Consider the following 25,125-nt stretch of genomic DNA (forward strand, 5'->3'; position numbering starts at 1 on the left):
GTTGCCCAGGCTGGTCTTAGCCATCCACCTACCTCGGCCTCCCAAAGTGCTGGGATTACAGGTGTAAGCCACCGTGCATGGCCAGCATTACCTTTTTCTTAGTTGTAATCTAATGCAAAGTGTACAGTTGGGTTGATTTCACTGTATAGCAGTCCCCGCTTTTCCACTGGGGGATATGTTCCAAGGCCCCCAGTGGATGCCTGAGACCTAGAATAGTACTAAATCCTGTATACACTATGTGTTTTCCTAAACATATGTATCTATGATAAAGTTTAATTTATGAATTAGAAAACGTAAGAGATTAACAGCAGCAATTTAAAAAATAGAACAGTTAGAACGATATACTACAATAAAGGTAATATGATGTGGTCTTTCCTTTCTCTCTTTCTCAAGACACCTTAATATTTTCAGACCATAGTTGACCACTGGTAACTGAAACATCTGAAAGTGAAATCTCAGATTAGGGAGGACTGCTGTATTCACCAGGTTGTACAGCAGTCACTAATTCTAGAACATTTTCACTACCCAAATTGAAACCCCATACCCATTAGCATCATGCCTCATTTCCCCATCCCTGCGCTGGAAACCATGAACCCACTGTCTGTCTCTATGGATTTGCCTATTCTGGACGTCTTATATAATTGGGATCATACAGTGTGTGGTCTTTTGTGTCTGGCTTCTTTCGCTTTGCATAATACTTCCCTTTTTTTGTTGTTTGTTTGTTTTTCTTTTTTTTTTTTTTTTGAGACAGAGTCTTGCTCTGTCACCCAGGCTGGAGTGCAGTGGCACAATCTCAGCTCACTGCAGTTCTTCCACCTCAGCCTCTTGAGTAGCTGAGACTACAGGTGCATGCCACCACAACTGGCTAATTTTTGTGTTTTTAGTAGAGACACGGTTTCACCATGTTGGCCAGGCTGGTCTCAAACTCCTGACCTCAAGTGATCCACCCACCTTGGCCTCCCAAAGTGCCAAGATTACAGGCTTGAGCCACCATGCCCAAACCTGCATACTGCTTTCAAGGTTCATCCGTGTAGTAGTGTGAATTAGACTCTCAGTCTTTTTTATGGCTGCATAATACTCCATTGGATGGATAGACTACATTTGTTTATCCATCATCTGTTGATGGATACTGTTTCCATGCTTTGGTTCTTATGAGTAATGCTGCTTTGAACACTTGTATGCATGTTTTTGTGTGAACCTGTGTTTTCACAACTCTTAGATGTATATCTAGGAGTGGAATTACCAGGTTATACTTAACTTTTTGAAGAACTACCAAACTATTTCACAGAAAGCTGCCTGCACCATTTTACATTCACACTAGTAGTGTAAGCAGGTTTCACTTTCTCCACCTCTTCTTCAACACTTTTTTTTTTTGTCTGTGTTCTTTTATTTATTTGGTTTTTCTCTATCCATCCTAGTGGGTATGAGTCTGATCTCACTTTTACCAGGGAGAAAGTGGAGGCTCAGACGTACCAAGTGACTTGCCTAAGGCCAAGTTGCGGAGTTTGGATTCAGCTCTAGAATATCTTATTTATTTATTTATTTATTTTAATCTTTCAGCCAGGCACGGTGGCTCACGCCTGTAATCCCAGCACTTTGGGAAGCCAAGGTGGGCAGATGACTTGAGGTCAGGAGTTCAAGACCAGCCTGGCCAACATGATGAAACCCCATCTCTACTAAAAGTACAGAAATTAGCTGGGCATGGTGGAGCACGCCTGTAGTCCCAGCTACTCGGGAGGCTGAGGGAGGAGAATTACTTGAACCCAAGGAGGCAGAGAGTGCAGTGAGCCAGGATCGTGCTATTGCACTCCAGCCTGGGCAACAGAGCAAGGCCCTGTCTCAGAAAAAAAAAAAAAAAAATTTTTTTTTTTTTCTATTGGGACACAGCATACACACAGAAGAGTACACACATTGTATACTGCTTGATGAACTTTAACAAAGTGAACACACTGTGTCACCAACAGCCAAAATCCAGACCTAGAATGCTGCTAGCCCTCCCCAGAAGCTCCCACTTGCCTTCTTCCAGCACCATCCCTCCATGGGGTAACCAGTAGGATCAACAACATGTCCTGGTTTTCCCAGGATTTTCCCTTGATAGAGTAATGACCATTCAGCATTCCAAGAAACCCTTTAGTCCTAGGCAAACCAGACGGTTGATCGCCCAATAGCCAGTACCCTGACTTCTCACGGCACAGACTCAGATGCACCTCTTTCTGAAGTTTGTATGAATGGAAGCACATGGTGATGTACGTTGATGACGTACTTCTGTCCAGCTGCTTTTGCTTCATGCTCAATTAGTGTAGGTCTGTGTGCTGTGCATGGTTGTAGATCATTCATTCTCATCATGTAGGCTTCTCCTGAATAGATATACCAGGATTTCTTTATTCATTCTTCTCTTGGTGGTCATTTGGGTAGTTTCCATTTTGGGCTACCTAATGCTCAGGGAACACTTGTGCAAACATCTTTGGGAGCACTAATGTGGGCATTTCTGTGGAGGAGGAGGATTGCTGGGTTCTAGGGGACTCATGTTCAGCTTCAGCAGAGCTGTCACAAGGTGGATTCACAATCTAACTCCCTCCAGCAATTTAGGATTCTGTTTGCACTGTATCTATGCCAACACTTATCGTTGTTCATTTTTTCCATTTGAGCCATTCTGCTGGTGTGATGGTCTCATACTCTAGTAACCCCTCGGGTCTTTTTTTTTTTTTTTTTTTGAGATGGAGTCTCACTCTGTCCCCGAGGCTGGAGTGCAGTGGCATTATCTCTGCTCACTGCAAGCTCCGCCTCCCGGTTCACGCCATTCTCCTGCCTCAGCCTACCTAGTAGCTGGGACTACAGGCGCCCACCACCACGCCCGGCTAATTTTTTGTGTTTTTAGTAGAGATGGGTTTTCACCATGTTAACCAGGATGGTCTCGATCTGACCTTGTGATCCGCCCACCTCAGTCTGGTCTTTAATTTACTAGTTGCCTGTAGACAAAGGCCAGGGCACGAAGTCCAAACATGTTAGTTTTCCTCCCAGCTCTCACACACAACTGTGTGTGGTTGGTCAAGTTGTGCACCTGCTCGGAGTGTTCATTCCTGGTGTGTCATGAGAGTGATGCCAAGTTGAACTACAGGTGTCTGGGGACCTGCTGCGCGGGACAGTAACAGAAGGCCGGTCCTGAGACCCCTGCCATGCTGGTTCCAGCCATAGCTTCAGCTCTGGTCCCAGCTCCTTTCTGCATAATATGTACTTGAGGTGTGTGAGCACAGAGGTACACAAATTGGAGTTTGCCTCTGGCCAGAGGAATTTGGCATAACAGAGGGATGAAAGTTGCTGTCTTGGGGGGTTATGAAATTGAATCCTGGGCCTGTCTTATAAGAGCAGGAGGCCTGTGTGAGACTTCCCCCACTCCGTGCCTCAGTTTCTTCCTCTGTAGCATGTGGATAACAGGAATAAAAACAGCCTCCCCGCCTTAGCATTGTTGTCAGGTTAAATGAGGGAATATATATAAAGCTGTTAGCATGTGCTGGCCACATGGTAACTGCTTGATGAATGTTAACCAGGGGCACGTGTGCATGTCCGTATTGTAGTGAGGCTAGCATCTGCATAGCAGGTGTCCTTCCTTCTGTCATTAAAAAAAGATATATGCCGGGCGTGGTGGCTTACGCCTATAATCCCAGCACTTTGGGTGGCAGAGGTGGGTGGATCATGAGGTCAGGAGTTCAAGACCATCCTGACCAACATGGTAAAACCCTATCTCTACTAAAATTACAAAAATTAGCCAGAGTGGTGGTGGGTGACTGTAATCCCAGCTACTTAGGAGGCTGAGGCAGGAGAATCACTTGACAGGAGGCGGAGGTTGCAGTGAGCCGAGATTGCACCACTGCATTGCAGTCTGGCAACAGAGCGAGACTTCGTCTCAAAAAAAAAAAAAGAAAAAAGAAAAGAAAAGATATATACAGCTGACTCTTCACTGTAGTCAAAAGTTAGAGACAATCCATGTGTCCATCAACAGACAAATGGCTAAACATGTGACCTGCCCATACAATGGAATGTCAGTCAGCCATAAAAAGGAATGCGATTCCGATTCATGCCATAGCACAGATAAACCTCAAAAACAGTAAGTGAAAGGAGCCAGACACAAAGAGCCACAAAGTATGTGATGTCATTTATGTGACATGTCCAGAACAGGCAAGTCCCACAGATAGATAGCAGGCTAGTGACTGCCTGGCGCCTGGGGATGGGGTAGCAGGGAGTGACAACTTAATGGTATGGGGCTTTCTTTGGGAGTAAAAACATCTCAGAACTAGATAGAGATGATGGTGACACAGCATCAGGAATGGACTCAATGCCACTGAATTGTACATCTTAAGTGATTAATGGTTAGTTTTACGTTGTGTGAATTTTATTTTGAATTTTAGAAATGCAGCCAGTGGAGGTGGGGGCTGAAGCCCGTTCTGCCAGCACAAGGCACTTTTGGCACCACTGTGTTTGCCACTGTGATGGCAGCCTCATCACTGGTACTGTTGTTGTTGTTGTTGTTGCTGTTGACTGTCTAAGCAGGGCTGCCATCCAACTTCTTGTTTCTCCTTTGGCGCCCCAGGGTGTGTGTGCGGGGCCAGCAGATCCTTCCTTACGGTGGGGTGGTGCCACGTGGAACCCGACTGTGCAGCATAGGTGTCCCCTGTGTGATGACTGAAGCCACTTCCATGTAGGAAGAGAGGGGACTTGTCTCCAGTCCAGCACTTCCAGCCAGATGTTAGGGCCACACATGCCCCGTGACACACAGCCTGCCGTTTTCAGCCCCATCCCCGACTGGGCAGGGTTTCTCTGGCCTCGGGAACAAGCTCATGGGAGGATTTTCCAGACTGGCTTCTTCTTTTGGGGTCCGGGAGCTCCTCCCCTCCCCTCCCTGGGACATGTTTTGAGTCAGCCTGGACGTCATGATTCATATTCTCTTTGAGAGGAATCCCCATGGAAACCAGCAGGCAGGTTTGGGCAGGAGGGAGCTGGCTCCCCAGAAAGGCAAGAGAAGGCGAAGGCTAGGGGCCTTCTGCCAGCATCAGGGGCGGGCCTGACGGGGGCTCTTTCTTGGGGGGTCAGCTGACCCCATTCCCCACCCACTCTGGGAGCAGGTCTGAGGCGGTATCTGGTTTGGAATGCCAGTTCTGAAGATCTCTGGGGGTTCACGTGGGACCCTCATGAGGTCCCTCTAGGCCCTCCTTTTTCCAGCCCAGATCCAGCATTGCGTGCCACCGGACAGGGGGCTTACCTGGAAACAGGCGGAGGCGAAGTATCTCTTCCTGGTCTGGCAAATTCAGGACCCCTCAAAACTAGCCCCATATCTGTCCCTAAGAGCAAAAAGACAAAGGCAGAGTTCACTGACCCATTCTCCAGCTTCCACGGAAGGCAGCGTCCCCAGGGGCCCGAACCCCAGCTTGTGGGCTGCCGCATCTCCAGTACCCTCTGGGCGCTGTCACCTTGCAGGCATTCAATTAGCCAGCGGGCCCGCTGAACCTACCTGGGTTCGCTCGTTGCTTCTCACATGGCCCTGTCAAGCTAGTGGCCCAGGACAAAAGCCCCTCAGCCTTGGCCAGGGCTCCCCGGTTCCCTTTAATATCCATTTAATGAGAGCAATTTGGCAACAATGTAAAACATGCTCTTGCCCTTTGTCCCAGTAATTCCATTTCTGGGAATCTGGCCTAAGGAAATAATCCTAAATATAGGGTAGAAAAACATGTTTCACAAGGATGTTCACTGCGGAGTTGCGCACGGCAGCATAAAATGAGACAGTGGCACTGTCCCTGAGGGAGGGGGTGAGAGCAGGGATGAAACTGATGGTGGCAGAATATTTTATAGCTGCTGCAGTGAGAGTTCTAGAGCTTGCCATTCAGAGCAGGGAAATATATGTGCGATGATGTGAAAAAAAAAGACGTTACAAAATTCTGTGTACCATATGATTTGGGCTTTATAAAAAATTATGTATTAAAATAATCAGGAAAGTCATACACCAGAGTGCTAATGAGTGGTCTTGATTGGATTTTTATGGGAAAGATTTTATTCATCACCTTCCAAATTACCTTCAGTATTCACACATTGCCTTTTTTAGTCAGGTTTGCGTTGTAATTTACATACAGTAAGAGTCATGCTTTTAGCATGCAGATCTGTGAGTTCTGACAAACGTATACAGCCAAGTAACATCGCCCCCACAGTCAATACAGAGTCCCCCCCAAGAGTCCCCCTGCCCCTCACCCGCCCCAGCGGCTGGCAGCCACGGGTGTGATTTCAGCCCCTGTAGTTTTATTTCAGGATGTCATATAAATGGAATCATACAGTATGCCTTACACTGCTCTTAACGTTTAGGAAAAAGAATTTTCATCTGCTTATTGTTCTCTTAGCTGTACATCTTAGAGCAGGATTCCCTACCATCCCTCAATGGAGGAGAATTTTAATGTTTTCTCTTATCCAATTCAGCCTCCTACCCCAGACGGGAATCTCCTCCCCTGGAGCTCTGGTCATCATGTTCAGCTTACCAGGGAATTATCAGTTATCTGTAAAGTCATCCCAGCAATAGGAAAGTACCCAGCACGGCAGAGGTGCCGGGGCAGTGTTAGCTCAAATCTGAGCCCAAGGAGCAGCAGTGTTCAGAGGCTTTCCATCCCAATCCAGCCCGTGTGCCCTGCAGGCCTCCTGCGTTCCTGCTCAGTGATAGCACTATAGCAGCAGCAGCAGTTTTGTTTTTGTTTTTAAATAAACATATTCTTTTAGGACAGTTTGAGATGTATAGGAAAGCGACGAGGATATTCCGAGTTCTCACACATCTGCAGTCTGCTTCTCCAGCTGCTAGCATCTTAGTCTGTGTGCTGCGTTTGTCACAACTCTCTTGAACCAGTATTGATACATGATTGTCAAAGTCCATATTTTATTAGATTTCCTTAGGTTTTCCGTGATGTCCTTTTTCTGTCCCAGGATCCCATCCAGGATCCCCACAGTACCTGTAGTCACGTCTCCCGAAACTTCCCTTGGCTGGGATAGTTGCTCAGGCTTTCCTCGTGTTTAATGAGCACTGGTCAGGAGTTTTGAGGAAGGTCCCTCAGTTAGGGTTTGTCTGATATTTTTCTGATGGTTAGACTTGGGTTATGGGTTTGGGAAGGAAGACCCCAGAGGCAAAGATTCCTCTTTCTCAAAGTAGTTCATTTGATTGCATTCTTTAGTTTGTTCCAGGTACTGTGCTGAGTCCTTGATAAACTGGATCTCCTCTAGTGCTACCAGGAATTCTGCCTATTAAATAAATTCTCATCATAACCAGTAGAGAAGGTGAGCTCAGAGAGGGGGAGTAACTTGCCAAAGGACACACAGTAAGTGGCCCAAACGCAGGTCTCCTTGGTCCTAAAAAGTCTGCTTTTGGCCAAATCCTGCTTCAGACAGGAGGCAAGCAGCTTGTCTGCTTTTTAAAAATAGAATGGGCTGGGTGTGGTGGCTTATGCCTGTAATCCCAGCACTTTGGGAGGCCGAGGCAGGAGGATCACCTGAGGTCAGGAGTTCGAGACCAGCCTGGCCAACATGGTGAAACCCCATCTCTACTAAAAATACTGAAAAATTAGCTGGGCGTGGTGGTGGGCGCCTGTAATCCCAGCTACTCGGGAGGCTGAGGCAGAAGAATCGCTTGAACCCAAGTGGTGGAGGTTGCAGTGAGCCAAGAACGCACCATTGCACTCCAGCCTGGGTGACAAGAGTGAAACTCCATCTCAAAAAAAAAAAAAAGAAAAGAAAAGGACCGGGTGCCGTGGTTTATGCCTGTAATCTCAGCACTTTGGGAGGCTGAGGCAGGTGGATCACAAGGTCAGGAGTTCAAGACCAGCCTGGCTAAGATGGTGAAACCCCATCTCTACTAAAAATACAAAAAAATTAGCCAGGCGTGGTGGCGGGCACCTGTAATCTCAGCTTTTTGGGAGGCCGAGTCAGAGAATTGCTCTGCCCAGGAGGCAGAGGTTGCAGTGAGCTGAGACCGTGCCACTGCAACTGGGCAACAGAGCAAGACTCCGTCTAAAACAAAACAAAACAAAACACAAAACAGTATGTATTTATTTATACACAACCTTTCCCAAAAAAGCCTTGGTTGCAACTTCAGATCAAAGCCACATTAAGACAACTAAGGCAGCGTAAGTGAAAGGTAGACTCACAAAGCCTCTCTCCAGTGTGTTGTGGGTGATGCTTATAGTTAAAACACGGATGAACATTGCCTTTTTTTTTCGTAAGGTGTTCATTCATTTGTTAGGAAATTAGTAATCACCTCTTAAATGTCAGACGTCATTTAGGCACATGAAACAGAACAGGTGAACCCTCCTGCTCCCATGGTACCTAAATAGTAGCAGGGGACACAGACAGTCAGTGAGCAACACAATAAGTATTTGAACGTGAATGAGGAAAATAAGCGTAGAACCAACCGCCAAGCCCTGGCTTCTCCGGCAGTGCTCAGGACAAGACATGCTGTTAGGGCTGAGTCATTTACTGCAGAATAGTGAGAACAGAACAGTGCACGGGCTGCTGGAATAGGCCAGAACGGTGAAGGGCAGACCCAGGAGTGTGACTTTGAGGCATGGTGGTATAAAGAGAACCCTCTTGGGTGGCACATGGCAGCCGCCGGGTTTGGTGGCCAGGGGGTCCTCTGAGGGGTGAGCGATGCAGTGGTGGAAAGGACGGGATGAATGCGGCTGCCTCCTCCCCTAGGTTACGGGGTCCAAGCAGCCTTGTCGCTCATCTCGACCTTTGCAGCAGCCTGCAGACTGTCCCCATCACCACTGTCTCCTTTCCAGTCTGTTTTCTGAGCAGCAATCCCTGTGAACCTTGGCTAAAGCTCCTGCAACCCCCGGGAGGAATCCCCGAGCCCCTAGGTGGACCTACCAACCTCCCCAGGAGTGGCCTGCCCTTCTCTCCAAGGCATCGCTTGCCCAGCCCTCTGTCCATTTCACCTTCTGCTCCTCCTCGAACACTCCCAGCTGTTCCCACCTCAGAGCCTTTGCACTGGCCCTGGGCTCTGGGACACTCTTTACTCCTGCTGTCAGCCACCTGTCATCACGCCCCATTGTGATTCTTTGTGCAGCACTTGCCACTCTCCAATAGTTTATTTATTTAGATATTTTGTTTGTTGCCCGTTTGCCCACTGGTCTCCTGTCTTACTTACTGCTAAATCTCCAGCACCTAGCATGGCGCCTGGAACATAATAGAAGCTCAGTAAATGTCTATCGGATGAATGAAGGAATGAATGAAAAATGAATTGATCAATCCCTTGTACTTTTTGAGCCTAGCAATTGATCACATCAGGGAAATTGAGGCAGCTTCAGCCATCAACCCTCTCTACCTCCACCCCCATCACCGTGACTCTTCTTTGGCAGACAGATACTGAAATTAACAAACCTAACGGAGGTCCCCCATCTTTATGGTAGAATTAACCTGTTGGCCTTAGACTTTGAATTGCCTTGGCCTGTTTCTTGGAACACAGGATAGAGGTCAGGTCTCTTGATTCCGGAGTCAGATGGCCGAGTTCAGTCCTTTCCATGCCACTCCTACCTGGATGACCTTGGGCAAATCACGTGACCTCCTGAGCCTCAGCTTCCTTGTCTGTATGATGGGATGACCTTGATACCTGTTCCACAAGACCTGTGTGAGGATTAAATGATTGCAACGTGCCCAGGGTGCGTGCAAGAGCTAGGGAGGTGTTCGCTGTTATTCTTCTCAGCTGTGCTGCACTCACCTGATTCTCCTGAAGTCTGACTTCCTGGAGCCAAAGTGACAAGGACACCTGCTCTGGCTCCTGGTGGCCATTATATCCCTCGGTCACCTGGTGCCTTCTCAGGACAGCAAGACTCACTCAGAGAGTGGTGGGTGACTGTGGATTTCTCTTGCCCTTCCCCTACTCCCAACGATGACCGATAATAATAGCCTTTCTCATTCTTTTCAACACGTGCTATTGAGCCCTTGCCATGGGCCAGGCACTGGGGAAAGAGTGGGAACCAAGACAGACCTAGGCCCCGATTTCATGGAGCTCGCAGCCTGGCCAGGAGGCAGACATCCAACAGATAATGACACAGAATAGAGATGCCGCCTAGGGGCGGGGCTGGGGGCACAGGGAGAGCAGACCCCACTGGGTCTGTCGATTGTGGATGGGAGTGTGGATTTTGTGGCTGGGCCATTGGGAGCCACTGAAGAATGTTGAGCAGCGGGGTGGGGATATGGAGTTTGCCGTCTTGGAATGTGGCTCTGGAGGCCGAGTGGAGGATACATATCCTTGGGGAGAGGAGGAAGGGAGATGGGTGCTTTCTGGGCAGGAGAAGGTGGTGGCTCGTTGCTGGTGAGGGATGGTGGGCTTCCGGCCACGCCCTGTGCTGGCCCCATGGATACCAAGAGCAGCAGTCCCTCAGTCCTTGCCCTCCAGCTGTTCCCACTCTGTTCCTAACTCTGCACCTCCAAACGTGTGGGTGGAGTTTTACAGTGAACCCCCTTGCAGCTGGATATGGCCAGCCGAGACAGGGAGGCTTCCTTTGGTCGCCAGAGGTGCCGAGCTCCTGCGCCAGCTCCATTTGCCTGTCGCTACAGGGGCAATGTTTCCAGGAACCATCCGAGATGCGGACGTCATGCCTGCTCCTGTAACCAATGCATGTCTCTTCTTTTCCTTTTTTTTTTTTGCTGCAGCCAACTGGGTACATGGAAAACTCAGTCTCCTACAGCGCGATTGAAGACGTTCAGCTGCTGTCCTGGGAGAATGCCCCGAAGTACTGTTTACAGCTCACGATTCCTGGGGGAACTGTCTTACTGCAGGTAGGAGAAATAAACATGAACAAGCAGTTTCTTCTCCCTCATCTTCATGCACTCGCCCCCCTCATTTCCCTTGGAGGGAGCCAGCCAACTATCAAGAGGAAAGGTTTAACTTTGGGTGGTGTTATTCCCCAAGTATAAGAAAGCTATAAACCGGGTCTGACTGGAGTAAAGGAAGAGGACTGTGCATGGTCTGAGCTCCTCCTGCAAACCTGCTGCAGTCTAGGAACTTTTCAGGTTACTCATTTAGTTCCCTTAATAAACCTGATAAATAAGTTTTATCTCCATTTTACAGATGAGGAAACTGAGGCACACAGGTGCGTTATTAGGCCCAAGAAGGCTGTGAAAAGCAGATGAGCAGTAGATACTAACTTTTTGCTTTACTTTGAGTGAGGGGGTTTCTGACATCTGGTTGATCTAAGTCTTTTGAGACGGATAGAATTATAACTTGTCTTTTCAGGAAAAAAAGTGCATTCTGTATGTACTGGTCAGGATGTTTGGTTGGAAATGACACGAACATTATTCCAACTAGTGAGACAAAAAGAGAGTTTAATGCTGTTAACTATTAAAATAACTGGGAAGTCTTAGAGAGGAATTCAGGCATTGCTGGATCCAGGGGTCAGATGACATCATTAATAGTGGGCGTCTCTCTCTCCGTCTCCTGGCTGTGCTTCTGTGTATTGGCTTCACTGGCAGAATCTCACCATGTGGTAGGAAAGAGGACCTACCTGCAGCCCAAAGCCACATCCTTGGAGGTTAGAGTCCTTATGAGTGAGCGCCCTTTGTGTTTCCAGTACCTTTTACAAAATCTCATGGAAGATCCGATCGACTCTGCTGTGTTCCCACTCAGCCCCCAGGAAGGCACTTCCCCGGATTACCCACCCACTCTTGACCTCAGGCAAGGCCCAGGTCTTGGATTGGTAGCCCCACCAGGTCCACACAGAGGCGGTGAGGTGGGTCCACCAAGAGTGGAGAAGTGACCGACAAAAAACCACGACCACGATCACACATCCATAAGACAGGTTACGTCACGTCGGGGAGCCAGCCCAATTTCCAGGAGGAACCCCGAGTCCGAAACCCCTCATGTAGAGAAAATTTACCCTCTTATCAGTGGGAAGAAGATCTGCCTCCATTTTTCTTTTGGGATCTTTTTATTCCTACCCTGTTTCTCCAGGGAAATCTTCTCTTAGCCCAAAGAGATGCTCTCTAAAAACGAATTTTCGATCTAGCGGCCACTGGATTGTGTAACAGGATTGGGCTAAGAGTCACCCAGTTTGGGCTCCAAGGAATGCTGAGCTCAGTGGCGGACCATCACAACTTAGCATTGTTAGAAAAGTCCTGTTTCTTACTGTCATCTCTCAGAGGACTCCGGAAACCACGTCTGCCCCAGTCTGCTTTCTTCTTAGTGAATCTCTCACACTCTGCCCTCTACGCTTTTCTTTTAACCCTGTCCCCACACCCCCACACTGTCCCTCCCCTGCCTTCCCACCGCAGCCAGCAAAGCCTTCCTCTCCTTTCTTTCTCTCCTCTTGTCTTTATGATAGAGGTCAGTGTCATCCTCCTGCCAGACACTTCTCCTGCCAGTTCCTTTGCCTCTTCACTCACTCCTTCTTGCCCATCCGATGGCTACATCACAGAGTCCATGAAGGGGGTGGTCAGTGCCAACCCCCTCGGGGTGGGAGATGGGGCAGGCAGTCACAGGGTTCCGGGGTGGGAGATAGGGCGGGCAGTCACAGGGTTCCGGGGTGGGAGATGGGGCAGGCAGTCACAGGGTTCCGGGGTGGGAGATGGGGCGGGCAGTCACAGGGTTCCGGGGTGGGAGATGGGGCGGGCAGTCACAGGGTTCCGGGGTGGGAGATGGGGCGGGCAGTCACAGGGTTCCGGGGTGGGAGATGGGGCGGGCAGTCACAGGGTTCCGGGGTGGGAGATGGGGCGGGCAGTCACAGGGTTCCGGGGTGGGAGATGGGGCGGGCAGTCACAGGGTTCCGGGGTGGGAGATGGGGCGGGCAGTCACAGGGTTCCGGGGTGGGAGATGGGGCGGGCAGTCACAGGGTTCCGGGGTGGGAGATGGGGCGGGCAGTCACAGGGTTCCGGGGTGGGAGATGGGGCGGGCAGTCACAGGGTTCCGGGGTGGGAGATGGGGCGGGCAGTCACAGGGTTCCGGGGTGGGAGATGGGGCGGGCAGTCACAGGGTTCCGGGGTGGGAGATGGGGTGGGCAATCACAGGGTTCCGTGGCCAACAGAGAGGTAGGGATGCCGGAGAATATCCCACCCTAGTGACTTTCCTGCCATCACAGAGCTTTGAGGCAGCCTCTCTCCTTTGCTGGAGTAGGCCCCATGTGTGAAGAGCCCCTCAGCCACTGGGGAGACAGGACCATAAACAAATGATTACTGATATAATGGCTAAGACAGAGGCAACCCCAGAGGACTGGGAGCCCAGAGGAAGGAGAAACTCGTTTGGCCTGGGGGGCCAAAGCAGGCTCCCCAGACCGGCAACATTAGAACTGGGTGTAGAGGGATGAGTAGGAGTGTGCCAGGATGGTGGGGTGGGGGGCCCACACTCCAGGCAGAGGGGATGTGTGTGCAAAGCATGAATGTGGGCAACCTGGGTACTTGCTGTAGCTGGAGGAGATGGGGAGATGGAGTTTGGGCTGCGGATGTGTCTAGATCTGTTGGGCGATGGCCGGATCACCCAGGCCTTGCCAGCTGAGTGAGGAAGCCTCAGACTCTTTTCCAAAGGCAGTAGGGAGCCACTGAAAGCTCTGAAGGAGTAGAGGGACACTAGAGGAATCAGTATGGTGGCAGGGCAGAGGGGCCTAGATGTGTGTGTGACAGAGAGGCAGGAGGGAGCCCCTTGAAACAGTCCAGTCGGAGGAGAGGAGGCCCTGAGCCTTCGCCTTCCTCCTCCACCAGCAAAGGGGCCTCATTCCTTCTGGGGCTGGAGGGGCAGCCCTGGCCCCCAAGGGAGGCCAGAGCATCACTCGTCCCATGGATGGAGGGGCAGTGAGGCTGAAAAGCAGAGAGGCAGTGCCTGGAATGTCCCTTTAACCTGGCCGTGGCGGCGGGCCCAGCTGTGATGACTCGCCTGGCCCCGCGTCCGGCAGGGCTTCAGGACAGAGCTGGCCCTGTGGCGCTGAGGAGCCGAGCGGGCGGGAGCCTCTGGCTGCTCCAGCATCCCACTTACTCACTGCCCGCGGCTCCCGTGGACAGCGCAGTCGGAGGCAGGAGCAGGAGAGGAGGAAGCAGAGGGAAAAGGAGGAGGAGGCGGCGGCTTGCAGCTCCTCAGATCCAGAGCTGGATTCCGAGCTAGGGCGGGAGCAGCAGACTCGGCCTCCCAACCCTTCCCCCAAGGGGAACCCAGGTGGGTGCAGCCCCTGCCCCTGGCGGCTGTGGTTCTCTCACTGGCTGCCATTTCCATCAGGAGAGGTAGGCCTGGATCGGCTTCTCCCTTGCTTCCCTCTCGTCCTCACCCCCACACTCTGCCCACCGTGATGCATGGGTGGTGTATAGCTGGCTCATTCTATAAACAGGACTAGTGAGTCTGTGTGGTTCTAGGGAGGCTGGGGCAGAGTGCACTTGGCCTCCGGTGTGGTGCCCAGGGCTTTCTTCAGTCCTGGTTATATTCCCGTGCCTTTTGTGACAGGTGGCAGGACCCTCTGCTTTGAGAGCCTTTACTTTGTCTTGATTCACCTACAACACACTGTATTAGAACCCAGAGCCGTGGTGCCACAGAGAACAACCCCTTTGGCCCTGGGGACAGATCTTCCCTGCTCCAGCGTGGGAGAGGGGACCAAGAAACAGCCAGGTGCCCTCTTGGGCCACGGCCCATCCGAACAGCATCACCTGAGTGCTCCTAGTCAGCAGAGAAGTGGAAATGCCTTAAACGGTGCCACCCGACACAGCCGCCACCAGCCACGCATGGCAGCTCGCATGTGGGTTTAATTTACTCAAACAAATTAATAACACAGTTCCTCAGCCCCCTAGCTACACCTCCAGGGCCCGGGGGCCACACATGGCTAAAGCTGCTGTGTTGGACAGCGCAGATAGAGAACATTTCCATTGATACACGAAGTTCTGTGGAGCAGTGCTGGCCTCAAGGCCTTTTCATTTTGACCTCATGCTGCAGGCACCTGGGGAAGATCGCCTCGGATCACAGGGGGCTCTTCGGTCCTGCAGTCTGGCTGTGCTGTCACACGGTCTGCACCCTGCTGCATTACAGCACAGCCATTCTCTACAGACTAGGGGAATGGCAGGGCCCGAAGAGGACCAGTGCCCCTTCCCTACCCCAGCATGCCTGATCTCTCTCCGTCTCTGTCTTTCAGGTTCTTGGCATCTGCGCGTGTCTGTTTTCCTCTGTCTCCATCTCTCTCCCCTCCTTCCCCTTCCATCCCCTCCTGCCTCTCCTCTTTCTCTCTCTTTAGTTCTTGCCGTGCTTCACTCTGGGCTTCTCTTGCAGGTCCTTCCTCCAAGACTCTCACTACCTCCGAGCCTGTCTCCCAATCCTCTCTGTGTGTCTCTCCCCTCTTCTCTCTTTTCCTCCTCCTCCTCTCTCTCTGTCTTCTGAGGAGCTCCTTGTAAAACTCTTGCTTTGTTAGAATTTGAATCAGTGCCTCTTGCAGACCTCAGGGAGCTGACCTGATCCTTCAAGGAAGGTAGAGAGGGCATTCAGGCCCTCATCCCCAGCTCAGAGACTGAGCAATCTACCAGCAAGTTGAGTTGCCAGACAGGGGCGCCCAGCCTTCCAGCATGGGTCCCATTGGTGTGTTTTGGATGCTTTGTGTTTTTCAGCATGAGCTCCCTTAATGCCATGTTACTAGAATCCCTGCTTGCAGAAAGGACCTATTTATCCTGTTTCCTCCATTAATGCCCTTTCTGCTAGCATTTCATTGTGGGGAGGCCAACCATGTAAGTACGTAAGTACGTAGACAGTGTCATGAAACCGTCCTGGGGTGCTCCTCACTGGCCCCTGGGATGGGGTAGTGTGCATTAAAGAGCAACACGGTGCAGATCGTCTTTTGGGGGATTCTGCCTAAAAATTGAGTTTCTGCCCATCAGCAAAAATCAGACAGAGCCAGTGCTCCACAAACAAGGCTTCAGGCAAGGTAAGAGCGGGGAGACCCTCCTCCTGAGAGTGTCTGCCTCTTTCTGGGATGGGTTCCGGGATTCCGCTCTTCTCCACCAATGTTCTGGAAAGTCCTGCAGGAGGCAGGGCAACTGTTTACCCCAAACATTGGCAGCAGGGCAGGGACAGGGTGGGTTCCTTTCTTACTGGAAGGTAGCGAGCAGGACTTTTCCGGTCTGGAAAGCACCAGAAAGGTCTCACTCTCTACCTTCCAGTAAGAAAGGAAGCTGCTTTTCCCTAAGAAACTGGGCCGGGGAAGGGAGCTTGGAAAAGGTCGCTCACAGCGCACCCTGGGCTGTTTTTCTCACCTCTCGAGACAATACAACAATGAGAAAGAACTTGGCAGGTTTGGGAGAGGAAACTGGGCAGCGTTTGCCTGGAACCAGGCCTTTTCAGCATTCCAAAGATTTAACACCAGAAGTCGGAACCAGCTGCACCGGCTTCCAGGGAACTTGGGGTCTGGCTGGGGACCTCTGCCATATCTGAATGGATTCTCCTCTGAGTGACCCTCAGGGTCGGGCTTGGGGACCTCTCCCGGGTCTGAATGGATTCTCCTCAGAGTGACCCTTGGGGTTCCAGCCGTGCCTTATGTTCCCCCTGGGCTGGGTTCTCTCAGCTCAGCCACCAGCAGGACAGTGTGGGGACTCTGAACAGAAGCGTGCGTCCTCCCCCGGCTGGAAAGCAGCCTGGTCAACTTTCCCTTTGCTTGGAAGCCCCTTAGAGATGCCTGTGCTGGGATTCAAGACATTGCCTAGCAGCCTGTATCCTTCCTCAAAAGTAGACAAGCCGAAGGAACGAGCAGTGTACAGTCCAGCCTTGTCCCAGCCTCTGTGGCTCCATCAGCCTCCGCCTGCTCTCCTAGAGGCAAGTTCCGGTCCTTCCCTTAGTTTCAAGGTGAGGTCTCCTGCGTGCCACATCCTTCCTCCTCCTGTTCCATCAGTAGGGCAGCTACCATGGAGAAATAATGCTCACGGATGTCCCAACCCAAGTCCTAAGAATCCAGAGGAGCTCAGATGCATTGCTTCATGTTCCAGGGCTGGATCGTAAGGAGGGAAGACTTTAGCGTCAGACAGAACTGAGTTCCTGCCCAGCTCTCCTGGCCACTACCTCTAGAACCTTAGACTCTAACTGGCTGTCGAACCCTAGGCTCTAACCAGCCCTGGAACCCTAAGTTTTACCACATTCTAGCTGTGGAACCCTAGACAACAGGAAGAACCTCTCTGGGCCTCATTTTCTTTATCTGTGAACCATACCCTAATATTTATCTCCTTGGATATTGTGAGGCTCATAGATATTACATGTAATTAGCACTGTGCCTGGTATATAGTAGGTGTTTAAGAAAACACTGCCATGATCATTTTTAGAGTCTTAGGCAAGTGCGGTTTAGGGAAGAGAGGGAATCAGAGCTGAAGGGTTCTTTTGAAGGTCTGTTGGGTGTGAACTTTCTTCACTGAGCAGAATGAGTATATGAATACCCCATTCATCCATCCATCTATCCGCTCACCCATCCGTTTATCCATCAGACTGTCTATCTGTCTTATCTGTTTTTCCATCCATCCATGTCTCCATCCATCCAATTCATTCATTCATTCATTCATTCATTCATTCATTCATTCATTCAACACTTCAGCCAGTCTTTCATTCAACAAATGTTTCTCCGGGTTTCATGGACGCAGTGCTGCATAAGTCAGACATGGTTCCTGACCTCCCAGAGCCCATAGCCTGCAGAAGCAGCACAACTAGACAGGCGATTCCAGGACAGTGTGATGCGTTAGGCAAGGCATTCTGGCCCGGTTTGGTGGGGGAGGGGAAGAGGAAGACACCATCAAGACAGTCATTGTGGAGAAGTGGCATTTCAGCAGGGACCTGAAGGGTAAGTAGGAGTGCAGCGGGCAGCGGGCAGCGGAGAGAAGGGGTTGACAGCAGAATGAATGTTCCTGGTGGGAGTGCACGCTGCATGGAAGCCAGTCTGAGAGCAGGGCAGGCTGCCACAGTCACAAGTGGCCACGCATTCTAGGTCGCTAGAAACGGCAAGGCGTTGTTTCTCACTTGTGCTGTGTGTCCACCGTGGGCCAGTGGGGGAAGGGAGTGTGCCCGGCGCTGCATGGGTTCTCAGGGGCTTCCATGCACGGGCCACGGGTCACTTCGGAATGACATCAGCTCGTTGGCGTTGGCCTGTGTGCTTGCCAGGAGCCTGGAGGGAAGAGAGCTGGAAATGACACAAATGACGACCCCAGCAAGTCTGGGTGTGTGTGTGGTGTCTGCGTTGCTTTCCCCAGTGGAAAAGTGGCAGCGGAGGAAAGGCTGGGTTAGATCTGGGTCCTTAACGTGTGGTCCATGGTAGATTCCAAAACTGTCTGCACAGTCCTACGGGTGGGACTGTGTGGTGTGTGTGTATGTGTGTCCGTATGGTTTATGTGTGTGTCTTTGTGGGGTATGTGTGTCTGTGTGTGTAGTGTGTCTGCATGTGTGCGTGTACACATCTGTCTCTGAGTGTTGATCTGTGTGTGTGTCTATGGTGGATATGTCTGGTGTGTGTGGTGTGTGTGCATGTGTGTGCCTGGCGTGTGTGTCTATATGTGGTATGTGTCTCTCTGTGTATATGGTGTGTATGCACATGTATCTGTGTGTGCATATGTGTGTGTGGTATGTGCATGTGTGTCCTGTGTCTGTATACGGTGTGTATAGTGTGTATCTCTGTATGTGGTGTGTGCATGTGTGTGTGGTGTGTCTGTGTGATATGTGACTGGTGTGTGTGGTGTATGTATGTGATGTGTGTCTGTGTGTATATGGTGTACATGCATGTGTATCTGTGTGTCTGAGGTGTGTGTCTGTGTGTATGAGGTGTGTATGCTATGTGTCTGTGGTGTGTGTGTGTGTCTGTGTGATGTGTGTGTATGTGGTGTATGTGTCTGTGGTATGTGTATGGGTGGTGTGTGTGCATGTGTAACTGTATTTGTGTGTGTATGGTGTGTGTGTGGTGTGTCTGTGTATGTGGTGTGTGTGGTGTATGTGTCTGTGTGATTTGTGTGGTGTATGTGTCTACGTGGTATGTGGCTGTGTGGTGTGTGTGCATGTGTAACTGTATGGTGTGTGTGTGTGTATGGTGTGTGTGTGGTGTATGTGTCTTTATGTGGTGTGTGTGTCTATGTGTGGGGTGTGTCTTTATGTGGTTGGTTGTGTGTGTGTGTGGTGTATGTGTCTTTATGTGGTGTGTGTGTGTGTCTGTGTGTAGGGTGTATGTGTCTTTATGTGGTTGGTTGTGTGTAGGGGGGTGTTATGTGTCTTTATGTGGTGTGTGTGTGGGGTGTTATGTGTCTATGTGGTGTGTGTGTATGGTGTATGTGTCTTTATGTGGTTGGTTGTGTGTGTGTATGGTATATGTGTCTTTATGTGGTATGTGTGTGTCTGTGTGTGGTGTATGTGTCTTTGTGTGTATGGTGTGTGTGTGTGGTGTATGTGTCTTTTTGTGTGTGGTGTGTGCATGTGTAACTATGGTGTGTATGTGTGTGGTGTGTGTGTCTGTGTGTGTGGTGTATGTGTGTCTGTGTGTGGTGTATATGTCTTTGTGTGTTTGGTGTGTGTGCATGTGTAACTGTGGTGTGTGTCTGTGTGTGGTGTATGTGTGTGTGTGGTGTGTATGCATGTGTAACTGTGGTGTGTGTGTATGGTGTGTGTGTGTCTGTATGTGGTGTATGTGTCTTTGTGTGTGGTGCGTGTGGTGTATGTGTCTGTGTGTGTCGTGTGTGCATGTGTAACTGGTGTGTGTGTATGGTGTTTGTGTCTGTGTGGTGTGTGTGTCTGTGTGTGTGTGTAGTATGTCTGCATACATGTTGACATTACATGGTTGTGAGTCCATAGCTTGTTTTAGGTTCTTAAAGGGATCTATAAACCCCCAAAGACTGAGAACCCCTGGACGAGGTGGTCTTTAAACTCCCTTTGACTTCTGATGGAGAGATGCTCATTGTTACAGTGGACAAACATGGCTGAAGCCTCTGCCTTCTTCTAAAGTGCAGCCAGCCCGAACGGGGGTGGGGAGGGGACCGTGGCCAGCTTTCCTTCTCGTCGCACTGGGGCAGAAGGAGCCGGGCATGGTGGGTGGGAGATCTTGGCCGTCTCTGCCTCCCTGGAAGGAGGCGCAGGAGAGTTCCGCATTGAGACTGTCCTCAGCCCGGCATCTCCATGCCTTGCCTTACATGTCATTAATTCATTCAGCTGTTTTTTTTTTTTTTTTTTTAACACCAGGCTCACTGGAGCAGTCGCAGTTAATCCTACGTGGATCCTGCCTCCTCTCCCAGTCCTGTGGGTGGGACATAAATACCCAGCCGGCCTCAGGGTGTGGGCCGAGGGCTTGAAGAAGCGGCCGCCAGAAGCTTCAGGAATGCGGAGGAGGGATGGGGTCCTGGCCGAGGTGTGGGGAGGGCAGGGACAGTCGCCGGAGTGTGCAGAGGCACCCCACTGCCTGCTCCAAGCCTCGGCTTCCTCTTTTGTAAGATGGGTGTATTGAGGAGGAGAGGAGGTGTGTGTGAGCATTTCTCGTGGTGTCTGGTACCGAGTAAGCACACGTGGTCTGTGGTTGGTAGTGACATGCGTCATCGCACATAGTTCGCCAGCCTGTGTCACATACCTGTTTAGCTGGGGTCTGCAAACTGCTGATGAACTGAAACCTGCCTTCTTCCTGGAATGCCACACCGACCTCCAAGAGTTGAGAGGATCCCAGAGGGAACGGAAGTGGCCAGAAAGCCAAGTGTGGCTGGGGAAGGGGGTCACACCCTCCCATGGGAGGAAAGGCTTGGAAACCCAGATGGCTCTGCCTGGAAGGATGGGGCTGAGAAGAGACTGATGTGTAGCAGCGTCTGTGGTCAGTGGCTCTGAAGAAATCCCTCCCACGCCTTTAGACATCGAGTGCTGCTGTGAGAGGCAGGCTACCGAGGACCCAGCCAAGACTGGAGGCTCATGCAGCTCAGCTCACGGAGGGTGTGGCCAGGCCTGGCAGCCAGGGACCAGGAGAGGAGATCTGGCAGCCATCCCTGCCAACGGCTAAGCAGTGGGCTGGACCCAGTCTGGCAGGGCCAGAACCACCTGGATGTGAGCTCAGGGCAGAGGAGATGCCAGGAGCCCCGACGGTGTGACCAGGAGAAGCCACAGTTGTAGAAATGCTGGTTCCTTCTGTAAAAACGCCTATGGGGCGCCGGGCGCGGTGGCTCACGCCTGTAATCCCAGCACTTTGGGAGGCCGAGGCAGGCGGATCATGAGGTCAGGAGATCGAGACCATCCTGGCTAACACGGTGAAACCCCGTCTCTACTAAAAATACAAAAAAAAAAAAAAACTAGCCGGGCATGATGGCGGCGCCTGTAGTCCCAGCTACTCGGGAGGCTGAGGCAGAAGAATGGCGTGAACCCGGGAGGCGGAGCTTGCAGTGAGCCGAGATCTGGCCACTGCATTCCAGCCTGGGCGACAGAGCGAGACTCTGTCTCAAAAAAAAACGCCTATGGGGCAAACACATCAGAACGTCCACTTTGAGAAGGAAGAAGATGCCAAGAGCCAGTAGGCCCTGCGGGTCCCTCAGGGCTCTCATGTGCCAGCAGCCGAAATGGGATCTGGCCATTCCAAGTAGGAAAGGAATGTACTAGAAGGATGATGGCAGCCTGGAGAATGGCCCGGAGGTGGGGTCAGGGGCATGCAGGTGGTAGTCCCATCACCACCGGTGCAGGAAGATGCAGGGCAGGACCCAGCTCCTCCCAGGTGAATTGTCCCTGCCCCATCTCTATAGCACTTGCCCAAGATCCAGAGTCCTGGGCAAGAACCTCTGCCTGGCCAGCCAGAGGACCGACTCACACACTGCTGAGGAGGGCTGGAAGGCCCCCTAAGACTTACCAGCTGGGGAGGCCCCAGATGGGAAGGGCTGGTCTAGCCATCGTGGAGGACGGTCTATGTTGGGTTTCGCCACAGATGCTGGGGAAGGGAGTCTCCTCTGGTCGCTCTACCACCTGTGACAGCTGGGTTGCTTTCCTGTTTCTTCCTTTGTTTCTGTGTTGATTCATTCCATTGTAACCAACCCTGGCCCAGCTAGGTACTGCTCATCTGGCTGTGCATTCAGAAATAAGACCCTGCCGTCAAGGAACTCCTAGTCCATTCATTCCTTTGTTCCTTCAGAAAACACCTGTTGGTCTCCTGGTGCTCCAGGCCCTGGGATACAGCGGTGGGTAGAGCATCCGTGGCCCCTGCCCTCTTAGGGTCAGACATATATGCAGGGCACTGTGGCGGGGCCAGTGGACACGGAAGAGGGAGGGGTGTGGGTGTCCTCCACCTCCTTCTTTTTGTCTTTGCTTGGCTATTCCGTTCAGCCAGTGGCAGCTTACAGGCACTGCCTGGGTCCACTGTGGACCCTCAGAGCCAGTGGAACAACTCACATCAGCGTTATACCAACCTGGTTGTACCTCCTGGTTTTATTTACTATTGCTGCTATGACTGGTTACCCCTAACTTTGCGGTTAAAAGAACACAGATTTAGTCTCTTATGGTTCTGGAGGTCTGAAGTCCAACACAGGTCCCATGGGGCTAAAACCAAAGTGTCAGGACCATGTTCCTTCTGGAGGCTCTCAGGGAGAATTCGTTTCCAGCTTCTAAAGGCTGCCCGCTTTCCTTGGCTCATGGCCACATCACTCTGACGTCTGCTTTAGTCTGACTCTGACCCTCCTGTGAGGACCCTTGTGATTTCATTGGCCACCTAGATCATCCAGGATAATCTCCCCATCTCAAAACCTTGAACTTGTTCACGTCCAGAGTCCCTTTGCCACATAGGATAACTTAATCACAGGGATTTAGGATGGAACATGTTTAGGGGGGCTTATTTTCCTTACCACCTCCTTCTCTCTCTGGCACCCATGGTGTGTGAAGAAGCACAGGAATGGATATAGACCAGGCATGCCCTGGAGCCAGCTCATTCCGGCTTGCACCTGCCCACCAGAGCCAATCGTGCATGTCTCTCCCCAGCTGTGGCCCAGGGGCATCCTCTTGAAGGTGTGGAATTGGCCAAGATGGGATTGTTCACAACACGGAAATCCGCACACGCTGGGATCAGGGCTTTTTGTTCCAGAGAGCCTGATGTTAAGCATTTATCAGCACGGCCCTGGCCATGGCTGCTGACACTGCTGGCCCCTGTTTGTGGAGTGTTTGCACGTGCCAGGCACCGTGCTGAGGAAGCACTTTTCATGGATTAGTTCATTGTTTGGGATCTTCGCACGGCTCTCCCCGAGCAGGGGTGTATTTTGTCATCCTAATGAATAGGAATTGTCACAAGACCAGTAGAGCTTGGGCAGTGCTGATGGGAAGGAGCTCAGCAACAGTCTCTCCAGGGGGCTGTTTTTCCTCTTCGGCCTCCGCAGCTTCAGGCAGGGGGCACAGGCTTGGGTCATCAGTCAACTTGCTCCAGGTCACATCACTACACATGGCAGAGCCGGGACTTGAACCTGCACCTGTAAGAGGCTCAGCCCTTGTAAGAGTTCCTGTGTCACATGGAGGGCTTGCCTTCTGTCTGCTTGGCACTTGGGCAGACTCAAGCTCCACCAGCCTTGGGGTGGCTGGTGTGGATTCGTCTAGTCCAGGATTCAAAACCCTGAGTCTCTGAACTCACCCACGAGAGCCTGATTCCTCACCACACTTGCTGCTGGAATGGATCATTTATCCAAGGCCAGAGATTGCTCCAGACCCTGACCTGGGAGAGCAGCTGATGTTTCGTAGATGACTTGGGGAGTGAGAGGTGGTCACCTGTAGCGTGACCTGGATCTCCTCAAACGAGGGTGAACCAAAGGGGCTACACGCTTGAGTTTGTGTGGTGTGTCTGTGTGCATCGAGGCAGAAGGTGGACTTTCGTGCTTGAAGAGAGGCTCCAGCCTTCATCAGACCCCTGAACCGTCAGAGGCAGGGCCACTTTGGAGAGAGGGCTGTGGATTCTGGTGGGGAACGCACACTGCATTTTGGCCCTGCGTGGAGTGGAGGGGTAGCCAATGGGGAACTCAGAATGGCCCGGTGTTGTGGTTTACAGCAGGAGTCAGACCACCTCGGTTCAGTTCCTGGCCCCGCACCACATGTCTGTGAACCCTCAGGAAAGTTTTTAACTTCCGAAGTCTCAGTTTCCTCATTTGTACCATGAGATGTTGACAGTACCGACTTCACAGGGCTGTCTTGTAAGGACTGAATGAGCCAGTCCACACCTAGGACTCAGAGCTGTGTCTGGTGTCCATGAAACACCATAGCTTTACTGTTCTATTAGCAGATCGAGAAAGGAGGTGAGAGCCGCAGTGATACTCATGAGGGCTGGGAGGGATGCCTTGGGCTGCATTTTGTTGGAAAGGACTTGATGATGGCAATGATAATGATAACAATAATAATAACAATGGGTGCATTTTTTGACCACCTGCCATATGCCAAGCATGGTTCTAGATGTTCTACAAGAATAATTTCTGGTCCTTACAACATCCCTGCAAAATCAGGGTTACTGTCCCCATTTTACAGATGGGAAAATTGAGGCTGAGATATCCAAAGACTCAGAACTACTGTAGGGTAGATCAGAGAAGATTTTCTTTCCCCCACTGTCATGTTTAGCCTAGGTCTGCTGGACGCCGTCTACTATGACCTTCTGCCATTGGCAGGAGAAGGTCATGGTTAAATGCACAGACTTGGAAGCCAGGCTGCCCTGGGTTTGAATGCACTTCATTGTGAGATCTTGGGGTCTCAATTTTTCCCTCTGTGACATGGGCATAATGGTAGGTGCCACCTCATAGGGTTGCTGTGAGGACCAAGGATAGACTATGTGGATAACAAAAGCCAAGTTCCTAGAACAGTCCTCATGCACAGGCCTCCAGCCAGCCCCCACCATCCTCACTTCGGGCCTCTAACCAGTTCATCCCAGCCCCTCCCGTGTCCCTAAGTCCGGCTGTGTGCGCAGTTAAAGCTCTCGAGTCAGCAGTGTCTGAAGTCACTCATATCCAGCAAAGGAAGCACATGGTGCTAGTGATGTCTTGTTTTGAGGAAATCCTCCCTGGCCGGTCCTTCTGTTTTGGTTTTGCACACAACAGCTCAGCTTAGCATATCTTTCAGCGGACTCGTTAGGGTCACAGGGCAGACACTGTCCACAGAGCAGCCTGGGGGGCTCACATGGCTGGCCTTGAAATGCCCTGAGATGCCGCAAGCTGATGACC

At 51.3% G+C, this 25,125-nt stretch overlaps 1 protein-coding gene and 1 long non-coding RNA gene across 3 annotated transcripts in view; one reads left to right on the plus strand and one right to left on the minus strand.

The window, feature by feature from the left end:
- The window catches only part of CMIP (c-Maf inducing protein), a 267,195-nt gene that overhangs the window by 150,383 nt on the left and 91,687 nt on the right, over window positions 1-25,125 (plus strand). Inside the window, exon 2 of one of the 2 annotated variants that reach the window (XM_005592633.5) lies at window positions 10,678-10,803. In XM_005592633.5, coding sequence (XP_005592690.1) covers window positions 10,678-10,803 — 126 coding nt within the window. Of the gene's footprint in view, window positions 1-10,677; window positions 10,804-14,011; window positions 14,162-25,125 lie in introns of those variants that run through there. The other variant, XM_065537566.2, reaches the window with a different exon arrangement.
- Window positions 4,567-5,576, minus strand: LOC123570498 (uncharacterized). The gene is made up of 3 exons (XR_006694707.3): window positions 5,507-5,576; window positions 5,258-5,336; window positions 4,567-4,689 (listed from the first exon to the last, which is right to left on the minus strand). It is a non-coding gene; the product is annotated as an uncharacterized lncRNA (long non-coding RNA).

Source organism: Macaca fascicularis, chromosome 20, assembly GCF_037993035.2.
Source record: "Macaca fascicularis isolate 582-1 chromosome 20, T2T-MFA8v1.1".
Taxonomy (NCBI): domain Eukaryota; kingdom Metazoa; phylum Chordata; class Mammalia; order Primates; family Cercopithecidae; genus Macaca; species Macaca fascicularis.